This window comes from Canis lupus, chromosome 12, assembly GCF_011100685.1.
Source record: "Canis lupus familiaris isolate Mischka breed German Shepherd chromosome 12, alternate assembly UU_Cfam_GSD_1.0, whole genome shotgun sequence".
In the NCBI taxonomy this organism is placed as follows: Eukaryota; Metazoa; Chordata; class Mammalia; order Carnivora; family Canidae; genus Canis; species Canis lupus.
Window position 1 is genome coordinate 20,411,520 of NC_049233.1, and position 19,283 is coordinate 20,430,802.

General features: G+C 44.7%; 1 protein-coding gene across 2 annotated transcripts in view; it reads right to left on the bottom strand.

Moving 5' to 3' along the window:
* The window catches only part of TRAM2 (translocation associated membrane protein 2), an 81,858-nt gene that overhangs the window by 29,141 nt on the left and 33,434 nt on the right, over positions 1–19,283 (bottom strand). For both annotated transcript variants that reach the window (XM_038554309.1, XM_038554308.1), the window contains one exon: positions 10,266–10,329. In XM_038554309.1, the coding sequence (XP_038410237.1) occupies positions 10,266–10,329 (64 nt within the window). The remainder of the gene's footprint in view (positions 1–10,265; positions 10,330–19,283) is intronic.

Genomic DNA, 19,283 nt, shown 5'->3' on the forward strand with positions numbered 1-19,283 from the left:
TCGCTGCATGTGCTATACCCCAATACATTTGTGAAGAAAACAATGAAGCTCTCCACACGTTGACGTGGAAAGGTATCTGGGATGAATTACTTCAGCGGGGGAATAAAGGTATAGAACATACAGTATTCTACTGGTTATAGGAGGAAAAGAGAAAAGAAACGTGTATTTGTGTGTGCATAAAGAAATAGTGGAAGGTGAGAGGAGAAATCCAGGAAGGGCACATAGGAAACAACAGGGATTATCCACAGGGGATGCAGGTGTCAAAGGAAGAGAGTTCAAGGTAGGAACAAAACTGTCACACTGACTTTTTTGGACAAGTTAATGTATTTTCTAGTTAAAAAATAATCTTTAAGTAACTAAATGTTTAAATTCTTCTGCTTTGTATGGATAAAATGAAAATGTGATGTCTTTCCCACCTCATTGATTTTTTTTTTTTTTTTTTTTTAAACCACAGGGACCCGGACCAGGCATGGAGAGACCTGAAGCTCATTTCTGGAGTAGCTACTTGTCCATCAAGTGATCCAGGGTCTCCCTGCCTGCACTTAGCCCCCTGGACAAGGAGGATAATACCATCTACCTTTTCTCACAAAGCTATAAGGATGAAACAGATAACTGACTTATAAACTGTAAAGTGCTACACAAACAGATGGCATCATTAGGACCACTTCCCTCAGAATCAGAAGGCAAAAGAACAGAAGTGTCACCATGCACCACACACAAAAAGTACTCCCATTAGGGTGCTTATTTAGGGTAAAGATCACAAACGACAACCACGAGGCTTTTATTGAACACATGCTCTCTGCCAGGCGCTGTAGTGAATATATCTTGTAAGTGACATCATTCACCTCTCACAGGAATCCTGAGTATTCTTCTCATTTTACACAGACAGCAGCTGAAGGCTAGAGGCCAGCAACTAGTGAGGGGTGGGCCAAGACCCCAACCATGCTGCCAATGACAGGGCCAAGGCCTTCTGGCTTCCTGACTCCCCTTCAAATCACACAGATGGTGCATCCGTTAAACCCTGCAGGTCTGCTTCTCCCCGAGGTGCTGGAGAGAGTGGGGCTGAGGGCAGGCGGGGGGCACAGAGCCCCGAAGGGCAGCATTCGGACCTCCACCCCTACTCTGTCTGGCCACGCTGCCAGGCCACGCCCTCCCTGACCTCCCGACGGAAGATGTGGCCAGTGGCACCTGCACTACACCCACCACCGTGGTTCTCACATGCACTCAGCAGTTAGGAGTTGAAATATGATTTCCCCCACCCCCAAAAATGATTACATCCTAACCTCTACCACCTCAGAATATGACCTCATTGAGACACAGGTCTTTACAGAGGTCATCGAGTTAAAATGAGATTATTACTGTGGGCCTTCATCCAATTTGACTGGTGTCCTTACAGAAAAGCAAAACTGGCCATAGAGAGACGCATACACAGGCAAGACGGCCATCAATATACCAAGGAGAGAGGCCTGGAACAGAGTCTTCAAATGAATCAGCCTGCCAACATCCTGATGCTAGAACTTCTAGCCTCCAGAATTGTGAGACAATAAAGTTCTGTTATTTAAACCATTTGGTCTGTGGTACTTTGTCACAGCAGCCCTAGCAAAAAATATATACCCCTATACAATCCTTCCTCACCCCCCACCCCCGCCCCAGTTAACCAAAGATCTAGCCAAGGAATCATCACGGACGATTACATGACTTGGGATAGATCTTCCCCAATTTTCTAGTAAGAGAGACAAGGAAATAATACTTTGATGATGTAAAAAGATGTAGCAAAATGAGAGAAGCAGTAAAGAGAAGCCGGAAACAAAGGGCCTAACTTTGGAATTATTTCCTTGATGCACCATTCCTTTTTTACAAGGCTGCAATCCCCACTTCCCACCCCAGCCCCCAGGGCCTTCAGGGAAGAAATACAGCAGTAACTCCTAGATGCCAAGCACACACTCAGCCCACACTACAGTTCACAAATATGAGGCTTCTATGTACAACCCACCTGGGCAGACAACATACAGCATGGAGGGAATGCCTACTGGGACGGAAAGTGTGAGCTTTTAAAAAACTGGAGGTGCTGATGGGTTGGTTCACCTTGTGAAAATTCACTGAGCTGACCACTTATGGTCCATCGACTTTTCTACACAACTGTGATGCTTAATAACAGGTGCCCTCGTCTGAATGTGTCCCCCCACCCCTCTAAATTCACATGTTGGAGTCCTAACACCCTACAGCCAATGCAACGATGTTACAGGTAGGGGCCTTAGGGAGGCTTAGATCATGAGGTGAAGCCTTCCTGGATGGGACTAGGGCCTTATAAGGGAACCCACAGTGCTCCCTGTTACTTTGTTTAAGCAGACCAGAGGAAGGCAGTAAGTTTAATAATAAGTTTTGGTTTACTGTAGGGGGGTGGAATCAAATCCAGGACTGGCTATAAGTCCTGGTCAGAGGCTTCCCACTCTTTTTCAGATGATTGACCAATAAGGCCAGGGACACTGGGAGATGTGATTTATTTTCTTATTCATATAGACCGGACCTGAGGGCCAAAGGGAACCTTGGTGGTTGTTTCACCAGAGAGGCCAGGACAGAGCTAAGTCTTTGCCTCCCTGGTTAGGTCCCCCCCACCCTGCCCCACTTAGCAAACCCAGTCTTCCGATGGCTTGCCTGGGTCCTGGTGCTGCATGGGGTGTGACCAGCCCAGCCTGTGGCATGTCCCTGGGAAGTTGTCTCAGCCCCCTCAGCGGGAAAAGGATGGGGCCAGGCTAGGTAAGCCTCAAATACCCTCCATCTGGGAAGACCGCAGGTCCAGGTTGGGTAGCTTGCTCTGTAATCAAGCAAGGCTCCATTGCCAGAGCCACTGCTGCCCACCTGTCTCTTCCCTTTTGTCCCCCACAAGCTTATCTTACAAACCGGGGCTCAGTCCGATATGTGATGCCAGGCTTTCAAGTACATGATACAAGCAGGAAACAAGATGAATTCCTGCCAGGCAGCGCAAGAAACAAAAACACACTCTGAGCCCTGGACAAAGGCTTTCAGCTGAATGAGGCCTGAAAACCATCTGTCTTAGGTGGTTTTATGGGGCAGTGTGTCTTGTCCCACCAGGGACTAGGAGAACCACAGCCAAGCTATAGTATGGGAGGTCCCTGGCCTTTCCATCGCTAGCTGCAAAATGCTGCCATAAAGCCACCTAGGACCGTGTGAGCCAGGGAATGTGTCCTTGTCACCTGTGAGGACTACAAAACAAACCCTTCTCCTGAAGGGGTCCCTCACCCTCAGCCTTTTTGTTCGAGGTGTGCAGCAACAGACAGGCCCAGGAATGTAAAGCTACCATGACCCGTGCCCACACTGCCTTACAAACCTAGCTGTGACTTCTTGGGGAGCTGCGGTCCAGCTCAAAACCAAATCCACCCTGTGGTACTCTTCACCTTCCTCCACCTCTCAGACCACAGAGTCCTTGAGAAACTAAAAGTGGAAGAAAACAGGAAAACGCAAACAAGGTATAGGATTTAGTGGGTCTCCCTGTGTTACCTTTGAGGTCGGAAGCACAGGATCGTTTGAAAGCCTGCCTGGTACTTTATTATGCAGGGCACTGAACAGCACTTCCAGTGTTCACAGGAATCACCTATGGATCTCCTTACACAGCAAGATCTGCGAGCACCTGGGTGGCTCAGTTGGTTAAGTGGCTGACTCTGAGTTTCCACTCAGGTCATGATCTCAGGGTCCTGGGATCAAGCCCCGAGTTGGGCTCCATGCTTAGCAGGGAATCTGCCAGAGGATCTTCTCTCTCTCTCCCTCTGTCCTTCCCCCACCCCTCTCAAATAAACATATATTTTTTAAAAAAACAAGATCTGATGTAATAGTTGTGGGGTGGGGCCTGGGAATCTGCATGTCTAACAAGTTCCCACGTGATGTGAATGACGTGGGTCTGTAGACAATCTGAGTGGCAAACACTTAAGAGGACTTTCAGGACTTCCTGTATTCAGGAAACACTTGGGGTTGAGACTGAGACCATAGCTGTCAATTTTGCAGATGAAGGATACACACAACAAATGTTAAGTGGTCCACCCAAGACAATTCAGCAAATTAGTAGCACAATCCAAAACAATCTTGCAAGTGCTCAACCTATTTGGAGTGACCTGCTCTGGATCAGATGGAAGAATCTGTATAAAAAATCTTTTTCTGAGCTTTTAGGTTCTATATATTTCTGGCCCCAACATCAACACCTTGTGCTATTTTCCTCAGAAAGAAAACTCAGTGTCTAGTAAGACCAGAAACTAGACATTTTATTTTTTGCCAGAGCTGGGCAGAGTGTATGGTTTCCAGACAAAATATAAGATGACCGAGGCACTTGGATGGCTCAGTCAGTTAAGTGTCCAACTCTTGGTCTCAGCTCTGGTCTTACTCTCAGGGTCATGAGTTCAAGCCCTGCCCAGAGTGGAGCCTACTTAAAAAAAAAAAAAAAAAAAAAAAAAAAAGACCAGTTAAATTCAAATTTCAGATAGATAAGGATAATTTTCTAGTATAATTATGTCCCATGTATAATCTGGGATATACTCAACTAAAAAAGAAAATATTCACTCTTTATGTGAAATTCAAATTTACCTGGTGGTCCTGGATTTCTGTTTGCTAAGTCTGGTAACCCTAACAGGGTAGTAATGGGAACAAGGATAGTATGGATTCATTGGTAACAAGGAACACTTCCTGCTTCATTGCTGTTGACCCTAAAGAAAAACAAGGATGGCGGGCATGCCATCAGGATGAACAATTTATTACTACAATAATAATGCCTACTTCCTCTTTTAGCTCATCCCTCTGAATGGGGCTTAATCTTCATAACCAGCTCATTATACTGTGACAAAATCATACATTTATGGCTAGCATTATGAGTTGAAAAACATTGCGGCAACTTCATATGTTGGAAGCCCTAACTCCCAACACTTCAGAATGTGACCTTATTTAGAAATAGCATTGTAGCAGGTGCACATAGATGAGGTCACAATGGAGTAGAATGAGCCCCTAATCTAACGTGACTGATGTCCTTATAAAAACGGGAAACACGGACATGGAGACTGACATGCACACAAAGCAAATGCCATACAAGGACTGGCATTTCTGCTGCCATGAACCAGAGAACCAGCAGGCAGGACTAAGAGCTGGAAGAGACCCTTCCCAAGAGCCTGCAGAGGGAGCATGGCCCTGCTGACACCTTTATCTTAGACTTCTTGCCTCCAGAACTGTGAGACAATGACTCTCTGTTGTTAAGCCACTCAGTTTGTGGCACTTTTGTGACCTTAGCCCTATACACAGATGTGAGGAGCTGGGAGGAGGGAAGAGAGAAGGACAGAGGTGAGAAACTCATCAACGTTATCATGAAAGGAACCTGAAAACCTTGGCAAGGAAAGACGTGGGGATTCAGAAATGGTAGACCGCTTTGTTTTGTTTTTTTTTTTTTTTTTTCTTTTTTTTTTTGGTAGACCGCTTTGTAAGAACACAGCCACGGTTCTACTAAGATTCAAATTTAAATGCCAAATTGAAAAATAAATAGATAAATGATGAATTGAGCCAGTTACACAGGATTTAAAGAAGAAACCTTAGAAATCAGAATTTACCCAGGTTATGCAAAAAGGATACATGCCCAAGCACCCTCAGCTCAGCCTTAAAGAGATTTGGGAGGAGGGTTCTAAAAATCACAACCTTAACAGACCCATTATTGTGAACTGCTGTTTTCCCATGAAAAGTTTGCTTTCCTCTCATACTTACAAACCAAACATGACCATACCAAGCTGGTGCTTAAGGAGGCCCAATACAAAATGAAGCAGGCTATTCTGATTTCATTGCCCCTCTTGATTATTTGCTTGTCATATTTCGAATAGCCCCAAATGGCAAGATTTAAATAAGAGATAGGCTACTTAACAATACTTTATCCTCTCGTTCTAATGTAACTGAATCCTCCTCATTTCAGTATGGATTATAATGTACCTTCACCTTTACCCAGGCCTGGAGGACGATGCCAGGAACAGAATTCAATAACCCCACCCTAGAAAGATGCCAAACCCAGCTGGCTCCAGGTACACTGGCCTTTGTTCAGTCACTAGAATGTGCCAAGATATTTGTTTCTCACTTGAGGCCTTCACACATGCTAATCCCTGTGCCTGGAACATTCTTTCTTCTGCCTGGACCCTCTCCCTATGTCCCCAACACAATTTGCCACACATATTTAGCTCCAATGTCAGCTTCTTGGCAACATCTCTGTCCTTACTTTTTCATTTTTCTTTATCACACATAAGCTTGTCTATTCCCTTCACTACCCCTACTACAACTGTAACTTTTTATTGTTTACTTGTTTATTATCTATCCTCCCCTAATAAATGAGGAGCTCTAGGAGTAAAAAATCAGACATGTTTTGTGAACAACAACAACAACAGGGATCCCTGGGTGGCGCAGCGGTTTGGTGCCTGCCTTTGGCCCAGGGCGCGATCCTGGAGACCCGGGATCGAGTCCCACATCGGGCTCCCAGTGCATGGAGCCTGCTTCTCCCTCTGTCTGTGTCTCTGCCTCTCTCTCTCTCTCTCTCTCTCTCTGTGACTATCATAAATAAAAAAAAAAAACAACAACAACAACAACAAAAAATAGACACACAGATCAATAGAACAGAATAGAGAGCCCAGAAATAAACCTATGCTTATATGGTCAATTAAGCTATGACAAAGGAGGCAAGTATATTCGATGGAGGCAAGACCATCTCTTCAATAAGTGGTGCTGAGAAAACTGGACAGACATATGCAAAAGAATGAAAATGAAACTGGACCACTTCCTCACATCACAAAAATAAACTCAAAATGGATTAAAGACCTAAATGGAGACCCAAAACCATGAAAATCTAAGAGGAGAACACAGGCAATAATTTCACTGACATGTGCTATAGGATTTTTCTAGATAGGTCTCCTAAGGCAAGAGAAATAAAAGCAAACTCTTGGGACTGTATCAAAATAAAAAGCTTCTGCACACCAAAGCATCAACAAAACAAAAAGGCAACCTACAGAATGGGAAAATATACTTGCAAATGATCTATTTGGTAAGGGGTCAATATCCAAAATACATAAAGAATCCCTACAACTCCATGCCAAAAAAATCAAATAATCCAATTAAAACTGGATAGAGAACCTGAATGGACATGTTTCCAAAGAAGATATACACATGGCCAACAGACAAGTGGTAAGTAGCTCAACATCACTAATCATCAGGGAAATGCAAATCAGAACAATGAGAGAATACCTCACCATTGTCAGAATGGTGAAAATAACAGGTATTGGTAAGGATGTGGAGAAGAGGGAACCCATGTGCACTGATGAAGTCTACCTTCTCATCCCAGCTGGAGATGGATTTCTCTTAGGATATCACTTGTCTGCTAATTTCTCTGGGAAAGCTGCAAACTCAAAAATTAACCCTCTGCTCATGATCTGGCTTTACAAACACAGGCATATCTCAATTTTTTGCATTTCACTTTACTGCACTTTGCAGACACTGCATTTTTTGACAAACCAAAGGCTTGACAGCAACCCTGTGTCAAGCAGGTGTATCGGTGCCATTTTTTCCAACAGCATTTGCTCACTTGTCTCTGTGTCACATTTGGTAGTTCTTAAAATATTTCCAAGTTATTCATTATGATTATGCTTGCAATGGCCATCTGTGATCAGAGATTACAACTCACTAAAAGCTCAGAAGATGGTTAGCATTTTTTAGCAATAAACTACTTTTTACTCAAGGTGTCTACTCTGCTTTTTAGGTATAATGCTATTGCACACTTAACAGGCTACAGGAGAGTGTAGACATAACTTTCATATGCACCAGGAAACCAAAAATTTCATCTGACTTGCTTTACTGCACTATTCATTTTATGACAATGGTCTGGAACCGAACCCACAGTATCTCAGAGGCCCTTCCTATAATAAAAGCATGCCCTGGTCACATGCATACCAGCTGCTGTAGCCCCCAGGACAACACTTTCTCATGGTAAATTAATAAAGCAGTGTTGGGTTATGATCTTGCATCCCATATAAACTGACTTCAGGGAGAAATGCAATGAAAATATCAACACAATATTCAATAGCTGGACCTCTCTTTATAAAGTAATACACTGGCATTCTGACATTTTAAAAAGCCTGTCCATTTTAAATTTGCAAAAAAACTTAAAAACTTAGAATTTATGGGTCATAAGAATTAGATGACAGAAGATATTTTGGCAATGCATATATAAAACCTTTAAAATATACATAGTACTTGACCCAGAAATTCCAGTAATAGGAATTTATCGTGGGAAAATAACCATAAATGCATGTAAAAATTTAGTCCCAAGAATGTTTACTGTAGCACTGTTTACTACATAAACTGGAAACTTAACTATCCAATAATATGGGATTGAATAGATAATTTGTGGTAATCCCTATTAAGAAACACACTATAGCTTTCCAAAATATCTTATTGAAAAGAATAATAATTAATGGCATGGAAAAGGCTCATCATATACTAAGAGCAAAAACAGTGGATCATTATGAATCAATACTCACTAACTGGAGTGGTTAGTTGGGTGGTGGTATCATGTGTGATTTTTATCTTCCTATGCTTATCTGCATTTTATAAATTTCCTCTGAGGGTCATGTATCACACAAATGCATTTTGAAAAATGTTTATAGACAAATATAAACTTTAACCAGACACAAGAAGACAAATACTGTATGATTCCACCTACATAAGCTACCTAGAATAGTCAAACTCATAGAGGCAGTAGTAAGCAGCACCATAGTTGCCAGGGGCTGGGGATGGGGGTAGGGTGGGGAGTTACTGTTTAACGAGTTCAGAGTTTCAGTTTTGAAAGATGAAGAGAGTTCTGGAGAAGGGTGGTGGTGATGGTTGCACAACAGTGTGAATGTGCGTAACGCCCCTGAACTGTATGCTTAAAAAGCATTAAGATGCTAAATTGTATGTTATGTGTATTTTATCACAATTTTTTTTAAAAACAGAAAAAGAAAGGAACGCCTGGGTGGCTCAGTCGGTCAAGCATCTGACTCCTGATTTTGGCTCAGGTCATGATCTCAGGGTCCGGGGATCAAGCCCCATGTTGGGCTCTGTGCTCAGCATAGAGTCTGCCTGAGGATCCTCTCTCTTCCTCTCCCTCTGCCCCTCCCCCTGCTCACACACACACTCTTGCTCTCTAAAATAAATACATCGTTTTAAAAAGATAATTAAATGAGCCTCATTTGATCTAGAGGTGCCTTAGTTACTAGGATTTTCAAGAGACAGGAGTAGCTAATGTAACATTGTGTGTTGACTTTACTTCAATTTTACTTATTATTTTTATGTTTTTCTTTAAGATTTTATTTATTTATTCATGGGAGACAGAGAGAGAGAGAGAGGCAAAGACACAGGCAGAGGGAGAAGCAGGCTCCCTGTGGGGAGCCCGACACAGGACTCATCCAGGAACTTCAGGATCACACCCTGAGCCGAAGGTAGACGCTCAACTACTGCACCACACAGGCATCCCAATTTTACTTCAGTCTTTTAAAAAAGAGCGGAGGGGCAGGAATGGAGAAGACAGAACCAGACCTTGGGCCACATGGCCCTGGGCACAGCAACCCACTGTGCCTGCCAGGGCCGGAGGGCGCTTGGGGATGAGCAAGCATTGGTCTTGTCTCCTGACCACCTGCCCTGGCCATGGCAGTTCCTGTCTCTTCTCTCATGAGCCCAGAGTTCTCCTCCTCTCTTGCTAACACACCTCAGCTTGAGTCTCAGATGTAGGAACTGACTGGCTGCCCCCCAAGCACAGCTTCCCCTGGGTCTGGCTACAGGGACTGTGTCCTCCGCAGGTCATGGGTTAAGGGCTCTGCCCCCAGAATCCTTCAGCTAGTCCCTGGGAGAGTGAGGCAAAGAGGAGACTCTCACTTTGAAATCAAGATGCTTCACCTCTGTACTAAAGAATGAACTAGAATCAGCAAACAAAAATTCCTCCCTTATTCATTAAGAGGATGCCCAGCGCTCTGCAACTGAAAGAGAGGTGCAGTGACTGGTTCCTGACGGTGGGGCCTGGGAACCCCGAGAGGCAGAACCATGGGCCAAGGGCCTCACATGGCCCCAGGCTGTCTCTTAGCAGGGCTACGATGCGGCAGGCTGAGCTCTGATATCTAAAAAGATCACGCATGGACACAGGACAAGGAAGTTTTTTGAGTCCTTCAGTGTTAATGGGACGAGGGCAAGACAGAGACTCATGCTTTTCTTACCTGCTGTAGGCACGCTAATGTTATACTGAGGTAAAATAAATAGGAAGGCAGTCTTGGCGGTGACCTGTAAAATAAAGGAAAAACATTCCAATTTAGCTTCTTGGTCACATCAAAAACAAAACAAAACAAAACAACAAGTAGATCCTGCTACCAGCCCCGGGGGCCCTTCTTCCCTTTTGCATCTCAGACCCACAGATCTGTCCCACAAAGGTTTCTACCTAATGAGGAGTCAGCCTCATTTGTTTGTTTGTTTCCCCGTGTTTCTTTTTTTCTTTTAAAGATTTATTTATTTATTTATGAGAGACACAGAAAGAGAGGCAGAGACACAGGCAGAGGGAGAAGCAGGCTCCCTGTGGGGAGCTCGATGCAGGACTCAATCCCGGGCCTCGGAATCCCAACCTGAGCCAGAGGCAGACGCTCAACCACTGAGCCACCCAGGCGTCCCGCCCCGTGTTTCTTTAATGACATGCCTCCCAATACCTACACAAACAAACAAACAAACAAACAAAACAATGCTGGTCCCTGGGTGGTATCTAGACTTGTACTCGCTGCAGATGAAACCAAGCCAAGTGCTCCCAAGCTGAGGCCACCATTCAAGTATTTAGGAAGTTAGTCCTAGGCACCTGGCCCTGTGGAGGACAGAACCTGGTAGAAAATGAGGACTCAAGATTTTAAGAAGCTTCGACCTGGTTAAGGTTTCCCCGGCAAGCCAGTTAACTGCACACTGGACAGCAGCCCTGAAAGTGTACCCCTGAGCTTCAGAAACAGAGCCCTGCAGCTGCTAATTTCACACGTGCTGTGCTGGGGGGCACGGGGCAAGACAGAACAGCCCACGCTGCTGGCTTGTTTATTTCGAAAGCTGCCTTGAAAATCTCACTTGTGCTGGGCCAAGTCCATGGCCGTCACCTGGCTAGCAAGAGCCAAATCCGGACTCTGGCAATTCAGCCTGCAGGGAAGAGGAAACCAAATGTAGGGGTTCAAGGCTTGGATTTAAGGACCAGCTACCTGGATTCAAAGGCTGCCTCTGCCTTGCTAGGTGTGTAAGTAATCTGACACGCCGGGCCTCAGTCTCCCTGTCCACAAGATCGGGGACATGTGTAGCACCCCAGTGGGTCTGGGTGGCACTGGCCCAGCTGCCAGTGAGGTCCAGCTCCCCAGATGTTTCTGATGTACAGGTGGGGCTGAGAAGCACCACCCACATGTTCAGAAGCAGGGGAGGAGGCCAGGTGAGGAGGAGGCCCAGACCCAGGCCTTCTCCAGGAGGCCCCTGGATACACCTCAGCAATACACTCACTGGTTCTCCTCTAAACAAAAAGGTGTGCGGGCTGTACTGTGGGTGTGGGGGGAACATACTGGCCATGACCACAGCAGTGTGGAACCAAGCGAATGACACACTGCAGACCCTCCCCGGGTGGACTCCCAACACACCCAGATAGAGGTGACCATCCTCGGCCACTTGCCCTTGTCAACAACCCTATTTCTCTGCAGCGAGGTGTCATTTGCCCTTTGTACACAGCGATGCGTGAGCCTTCTCATGTGTTTGTGCTGTTGTCTGGGACATGTTCAGTCACGCTCACAGGGAAAAAGTCAAATGGGACTGAGGGTTAAGAAGGCGCTCTGGAAAACACAAAGCCCTATCCAAACACATAGGTCTCCCCCCGACCTCCACCCCAAAACCTTACTACTGGTGGTCCACAAGACCTTCCTCAGGGGGCTCCCAGCCTCCCTTCTAGCCCTAATTGCCTGTATTCCTTTAGAACAGATGGACACTTTGAGCCGAAACATGCTGCTCACTATTTCCTTTGGGGGTTTTAGCTCCTCTCATTTTGTATCCTACTTCTCTCTCTCTCTCTCTCTCTCTCTCACACACACACACACACACAATCAAAATCTATTGATCAGAATCTCATTTATCCATCATAACCCAGCTCACCCGTGGCCCTGAACGAAGCCTTCCCTAACTGCTCACAGGGTGTGATGCCTCCTTCCATGGAAAGCATCCTGTACCATGGCCCCCATGCCACCCTTTCTGTCTACTCCTTGGACTTCTCAGGTGCCACTCCTTGCACACAGGGACTAACACAGGAAGGGCTCAGTTACTACTCGATGGACAAGATAGAAAACCAAAAGCCGAGTCTGTGCTGGCTTGCTTCACTCAACTCTTTTGTTGCCCACTCTTCAGCAGGAGCTGACCCACTGCTGTCACTCTGGCTATCCTCATCATCTCATCATCACCTCGCTGTCACCACGGCCTTCTCCTTGACAACATCTGGCTGCTAAACCACCTGCACCCACACCAGCATGAAGCCCCACTACAACCACTCCAGCCACAGTGGTGTCCCCTCCTGAATGCCACTCACATTGGTCACCCTTGACCCAACTGCCTGACTCTCTACTGTCCACCATGACTCCTTTGAGGGTAAGCCTTGTCTTCTCAGGCTGATATCCCCAAGAGAGAAGACGTGGAAGCCAGTGGCAATGGGAAAGGGAAGAGAGGGGAAAGGCAGGCAGGGAGGAAGAAAGTATTTGCCAAACACTGCACATGTTCCAGGCACAAATTTCCATTCAGTTTCATCCAGGAAACACCCATCTTTCAAGTTCATGGGGCAGAGTGGGCCCCCATGAGGTTTTGGCTGACCTGCTTCCTGAAGGCACCAGCATTTCCTGGGGAAACACCCCTCCCCTTCTCCCCAGATATGTATGTGTGCACACGTGTGCACACACATGCATGTGTATGAGGGAAGTGGTTACTCTGATGATCAGCTTCCTCCTGGAATGATGATGGGGCCATGTCCTCTCCCCAGGACAGAAGACCAGCCAATCAGACACCTTATCCTAGACTCTGAATTTGGGGCAGGAATGGAGGAACATGCTGGTCAGTGCCGTGTACCTACCCAGGTTCTTCCTCTGCAGTTCCCACAGCCCTGCCCTAGGGCGCCCCTAGGCTCCCACCAACTGCGTGAACCCCCTAGAGAGCCTCCTTAAGCTGGCCAGAGTCTACTTCTGTAATATAGTTCTGTGTGTAGAGTCCTGGTGTCCAACTCTAGCTCATGATTTGAATCCCTGGGCAAGCTTTTAAAATCTTTATCCCTGGATGGCTCAGCGGTTGGGGATCCCTGGGTGGCTCAGAGGTTTGGCGCCTGCCTTTGGCCCAGGGCACAATCCTGGAGTCCCGGGATCGCATCCCGCATCGGGCTCCTGGCATGGAGCCTGCTTCTCCCTCTGCCTGTGTCTCTGCCTCTCTCTCTTTCTATGTCTATCATGAATAAATAAATAAATCTTTAAAAAATAAAAATAAAAAAAATCTTTATGCCTGGGTCACCCCAGCCCATTAAACCTGATCCTCTGGGGCATCGGCATGTCCCCAAGCTCCCCGGAGCGTTCCCATGTGCAAGCATGTCTGCAAGCCACTCGTGCAGAGACTAGTCCTCACCAACTTCTCAGTGACTACTAGGCCAGTCTCTGTCTTGGAACTTTTCCTGTGCCCTTCATAGAATTTATTTAATTAATTAATGTCTTGGGGCACCTGGGTGGCTTAGTGGTTGAGCATCTATCTGCCTTCAGCTCAGGTCATGATCCTGGGGTCCTGGGATCAAGCCCCACATCGGTCTCCCCGCAGGGAGCCTACTTCTCCCTCTGCCTATGTCTCTGCCTCTCTCTGTGTGTCTCTCTCAAATAAATAAATCTTTTTTAAAAATGTGTCTTGAGTACGTTTTTAACTTCAAAAGAAACACAAATACTTTGAAAAACTGAACAATTGAGAAATACATAAAAACCTACATCCCCTCTATGTTCTTTGCTTTCCTCCCTTCTGCAGCTGGTATTCACATCTCCCTCCACATATTTGATGCCAGTTCTCTGAGAGCTTTTCCTATGCATGTATCCATTTGGAATTTATTTCTTTTTATTTTGACATCATAACTTGAACTGTGTTTATATAATTTGACGCAAGGGACGAGAGAGTGAAAATTTTAAAAAGAGCTACACCTTATAAATAACATTTAAATCACATTTTTTAGCTCTGTTAATGAAATAGTTATTGTAGTATGTCATAGACCAAGTTACAAATCTATGCAACATACATCAAAGTATTTGAAGTATATAGTTAGCTACATGGAAAATGTGTAGGTCAACTATTGTTCGCTAATGCCAACATACAAATAACTGGTTATATAATAAAAACTTCCTTACACATTCTAGTACTTTTCATTAGTATGTTCCTTTGGAACTAATATTTGACACCAAAAAGCTCAGCTAAATAAAACAGGATCTGAGAGTGTATATAAATGTTTAGAGTCCACTACTCTAACTACTCAAAGAATCATCCTGTTTTTCCTTTGAGGAAGATAGACATTTGGTATATGGGCTGTACATACATTCTTTCCCTAGTCCTGAAGATACAGTCAATTCTTCTTACTCAGAGTAGTTGTGTTCAATGAAGTCACTGCAGATACAGAGTGACACTGGACCATTGCTCTAAGGGGAAATACAGAGTTAGGTACCTACAATCTCTGGTCACAAATATTTCCATCAGCCAATCAATATACAACCTTGATTATGCGTGTTTTTGTTTAAAGATGCTGTATTTAATATATATTGCTGAAACATGAACACTGAACTCATGGCCAACAGCACTATAATTCATGCCTAAGGAAGCTTATCTGACACACGTATGTCCTCTGTGAGGCATATCAGAGCCTTCTTGTGCTTATGAACGATAGACAGCAATTGAGCACCCGGGGTAAGGACCATTTTAAACACCAAAATCAGCAACAAAACACACAAAAATGCAAAAGAGATGTGGTACTACAGAAACCACAAAGAAGACACTTGCTTACAGCAGGAAAGCTGAAACTAGAAGTCAAACTTGTTTGACTTCAGCTAGAGCCGTGCTCATTGGGTGACTCAAATTTTCCACTGCTATGTGCATGTCCACAAGTGACTGCAGAACTGCTGAGTGTTGATTTTAGACTTACAAATAAATTTTAGCAAGTAGGAGCAACGGCAGACGCAAAATGTGTGAAGAATGAGGATCAACTGTGTTGGGGCAAACCTGACTGCCAGCTCCATGAGGGCCAAGATTTTTTCTTTTTTTTAACACCTTTTTGAGATATAATTTACAGACCATAAAATTTACCCTTACCTGTTGTAAGGGGACAGCTTAATAGGGTATATCTTGACTTGTTTTTAAACTCTTCCTTCACTGGAATAGAAGGTCTAAAAAAGTGGGGATCTTACTTGTCTTGGTTATCTTCAACCGATAGCCTAAAACAGTGCCTTGGACACAGCCAGCATTCAGCAAGCACTTGTTAAATAAAAACAACAATTAAACAGGGTAGCCAGGATTGTGCTCAGTTAGCTGACCCCCAGCCTAACAACTGCCCACATTTATACTCTTATCCATGTCCTCGCTCCCTCCCTGGGCTCCCCAGTGGCTAGGCCTGTAGTAGGGTAACTCATAAATGCCTATTTGATGAACTAATACTGCAAGCATCTATCATAGTAACTACAGATGAATGCTTAACAAATGTTTTCTGAACACGATTCTCAGAGAATAGGATCTAGCACTTTGATTAAGGCAAAAACACAAAATTCCAGTGTTTTTCCATCTCTAAGCCCTGGGTAGCAGCAGGAGAAGCCATTCTAAGCCATGCACCTTTCTTTGTAGGCAGCCCTGCTTGTTCCCATTTTACTATGTCTCAGCAAGCTCATGTCCTCTTTCCTTATTTTATAGATGAAGATAAACGTGGGGCCCACACACATACAGTGGCCTCCCAAGACCTCAGAACTTTATAAACAGAAAAGGCACGTTCAATTTGATTCTTGAAAAGTTTGTTCCCAAATCAAATTTAGGATATGTGGCACAGAACACAGAATGGCAACATAAGACAGAAGCAGGAGAGGACCAAAAAATATCTACTGAAGGCAAAGAGAAGGAGTAAGGAACGAAGCTGATCCACAAAAATGCAGTCCAGGAAGTCCTTCTCATTGGCTAAGCGTGGCTAGAAATTTGGCTCTATGCTTTTTCTTGAAGCCATCTGAAGGAGGAAGGAGTGATATGCTCCTTCATTCACCGTGTTTGTTAATTTAAAAAACAAAAAGACTACTCAAAAAAAAAAAAAAAAAAAAAAAGCAGTTCCACTTCTCCAGCATAAAAACCACTCTCTGTGCTTTAAAAGGTCCTTTGGCACCCCAAAACCTCACTCCATAACCTTCCACCAACCTCAGAGCAAGGACAAAACAACTAACAAGCTCCTCTCTGCAAGTTCTCATTGGGTTCAGACAGCACACAGGGCTGAGAAACAGGAGCCTATTAAAAATGTCATTCCAATTATTTCCCATCCCTCTAAGACTGTTTATAGGAAACATTATTGAGTTTAATAGCATTTTAAATGCCAGGCTCAGTGGGTGAAAGGTTAAAAGTGAAAACGTGCTAACACACTAATGCAAAAGGAGAACACTAAATTATGTAGGAGGAACCACATCTCCCTCCCTCCGTCTCTCTCAAACACACACACACACACACACACGTGCACACGTGCGCAGGCACGCACACACACACACAGAAAGCTTCACTGAACTTTTAACTAAAACAGAGCATCATGCACAAAGGCAATGACATTGAGCATGCTTGTGTAGCCATAACAAAACTAAAACCATTCCACATGCCATATTCTATTAGGGGCACATGATTCTGAGCTCTTGGTCGACACCAGACCACAGATGCCAGCCAAATAGCTGCTTCTGGCAAAGCAAACTGGACTTGGTTCCAGTCCCACTTCTGCTCCAGGGCAGCTGGGTGACCTCAGGCAAGGTATTTTACCTCTCTGGACCCCAGTGTTTTCATCCATTAACAACAACAACAATTATGGCAGTTAAAGTCATCCAGCGCTTAGTCGGCACCTGGCATGGTTCCGAGGGCTTTACATAAATTATTTCATGGAATCCTCACAACTACCCCACAGGATAAAAACTAGTAATATTCCCATTTTACAGATAAGGTGGAAAGGATCAGGCCAACTAAGGTAGAATGGATGTTCTGAGAGATTCTCTCCACCCTCAGCTCCAAAAGTCTTACACTGACAACTTGCTGCAGTTAATCCCCAAAGTCTGAACTATATTACTGCTTCTCCACCCTGTGGAGATGGCACCTGGGTGTCATTTCTATCTGACAGAGCAAGGGAGCAAGTCCTCACGAGCTAACCCGCCAGCCTGCCAGCCACAGGTCCCCAGGAGCACCTGGGCTTCCGAATGCCCCGAACTGTTGTCTATTCCATGCAAGTGGATATCCAGGCACCAAAGATAAGAGAGAAGAAATGCAATGAAAGCAGACTCATCATTTTCCTCTTAGGGAACATTTCATGCTCAGGTCTGGCTGGTTCTCTTCATTTCTTGGCAGACACAACCACGCATGGGCACCTGGAAGGGGCTGGGTTGGAAGACGAGCCACCGAGGACGGGAGAGGGTGTGGGGCCTGTTTCACAGAAGCAGCTCTGTTCCAAAGACTGCTGCTGCCCCACGACCACTACTCCCACCTAGGGGCGACAACACACAGAGCAGTACGTGGGGAACCCTGACCCCATAGGGGGAGAGTGGGCACAGGGTCCCTCCTCCTGGGGAGCACGAGGAGGACCAAACAAAACATCCTGGTCCCCCAGCTCAGCCGGCTCACTGGAAGCCAAATGGTCTCAACCCAGACTTTCCCAAAAGTGATTTTGCATCTCTCTGCTGAGGCAGTGGATAGGAAAATTTCAGTCAGACAGGAAAACATTTGAAAGTTACGCCCAATTGGTGGGGAAGATTTTTTTTTTTTTTAAATAAAGAGTCTTTTAGCCCCTTTCCTAGAGGGTTCTTCCCTGAGGCTCCTGCTTCGGGAGCACCCCAGGAGGCCAGCTGGTCACCTGCACGCATGTTTTCATGACTGGGACTCGATGTACCCGGTTTGCAGCCCCTCTGTCACTCAAGAAAAGGCAGATACAGCTGAAACAAAGATGCTTTTCACTCCTGCTCTCTGAAATTCTCCGTTCTGGATGACCAGGAGCTGGCTGGAAGGGCCGGGCGTCTGAAACCAGGAGGCAGAGTTCTGACAGTACCTTTCTGTGTGGTTTTGAGCAACGCCTAGAGATTCTGGTTTTCTCACTTGAAAAACTGCCTTGATATAAGAATTTAGCAAAGCTACACAAATACACGCACAACAGATTTTCTACAAAGCCCATGTTCACAAGGCTGAACAGACTCACCCTTAACAGTCACGATCACAGTTTTCTATTGGAGTAAAAAATGACAATATTTATGAGAAAAGTCCATAATCAGAATGGCCATGATAAAATTATACTACCTGCTTTATTATACACATCAGTCCCAAGATCTAAATTTTCTATTGGGATAAATAGGAATTTAGAAAGGGTCACTTACAGAGTTCTAAAAATCATTGAAGTTGGGTTTTTTAAAAAAAGATGCATCTGAAGATTGAATTTGTCATGCTATCCATCCCCAATTTAGGAAGTTAATTATATACTGAAAAATAGGAGGTGACTTAGGGACAGCTCTTCCCCACTGCCTTTACAACGAAACTAAATAACTTCAAGAAGACTGTATTATTTAAGCAATCTAAGCTTGCATATGTTGAACTTGACCTCCGAGGTGCCTTACAGACAGCCTTAGATAGCACATATACTTTCTCATGAAATGTATTTCTTCTCTCAAGGCCTTAATTATATATATCCTCACCTGCCCCCCCACAAGACCTCTGGATCAATATTTCTAGTATCCTATTTGATTACATACTTCACTCTCCTCACCCCCTTTCCGAAAGCTTTCCCTGCATTTGGACAGCATGGCATATTCATAAACCATAAAGTTTATGACTAAACTTAAAGCATAAAGTTTTTTGCTTGTGGAAGCAAAAAACTAAAGAAAAAGAAGTATGCACACAAAATAATCGCTTAAAAATCACTGTTCTTCAGATGTATTTCTCTCATGCCACATTGGCAGAGTTCAAAGTACTGGCTACATTGT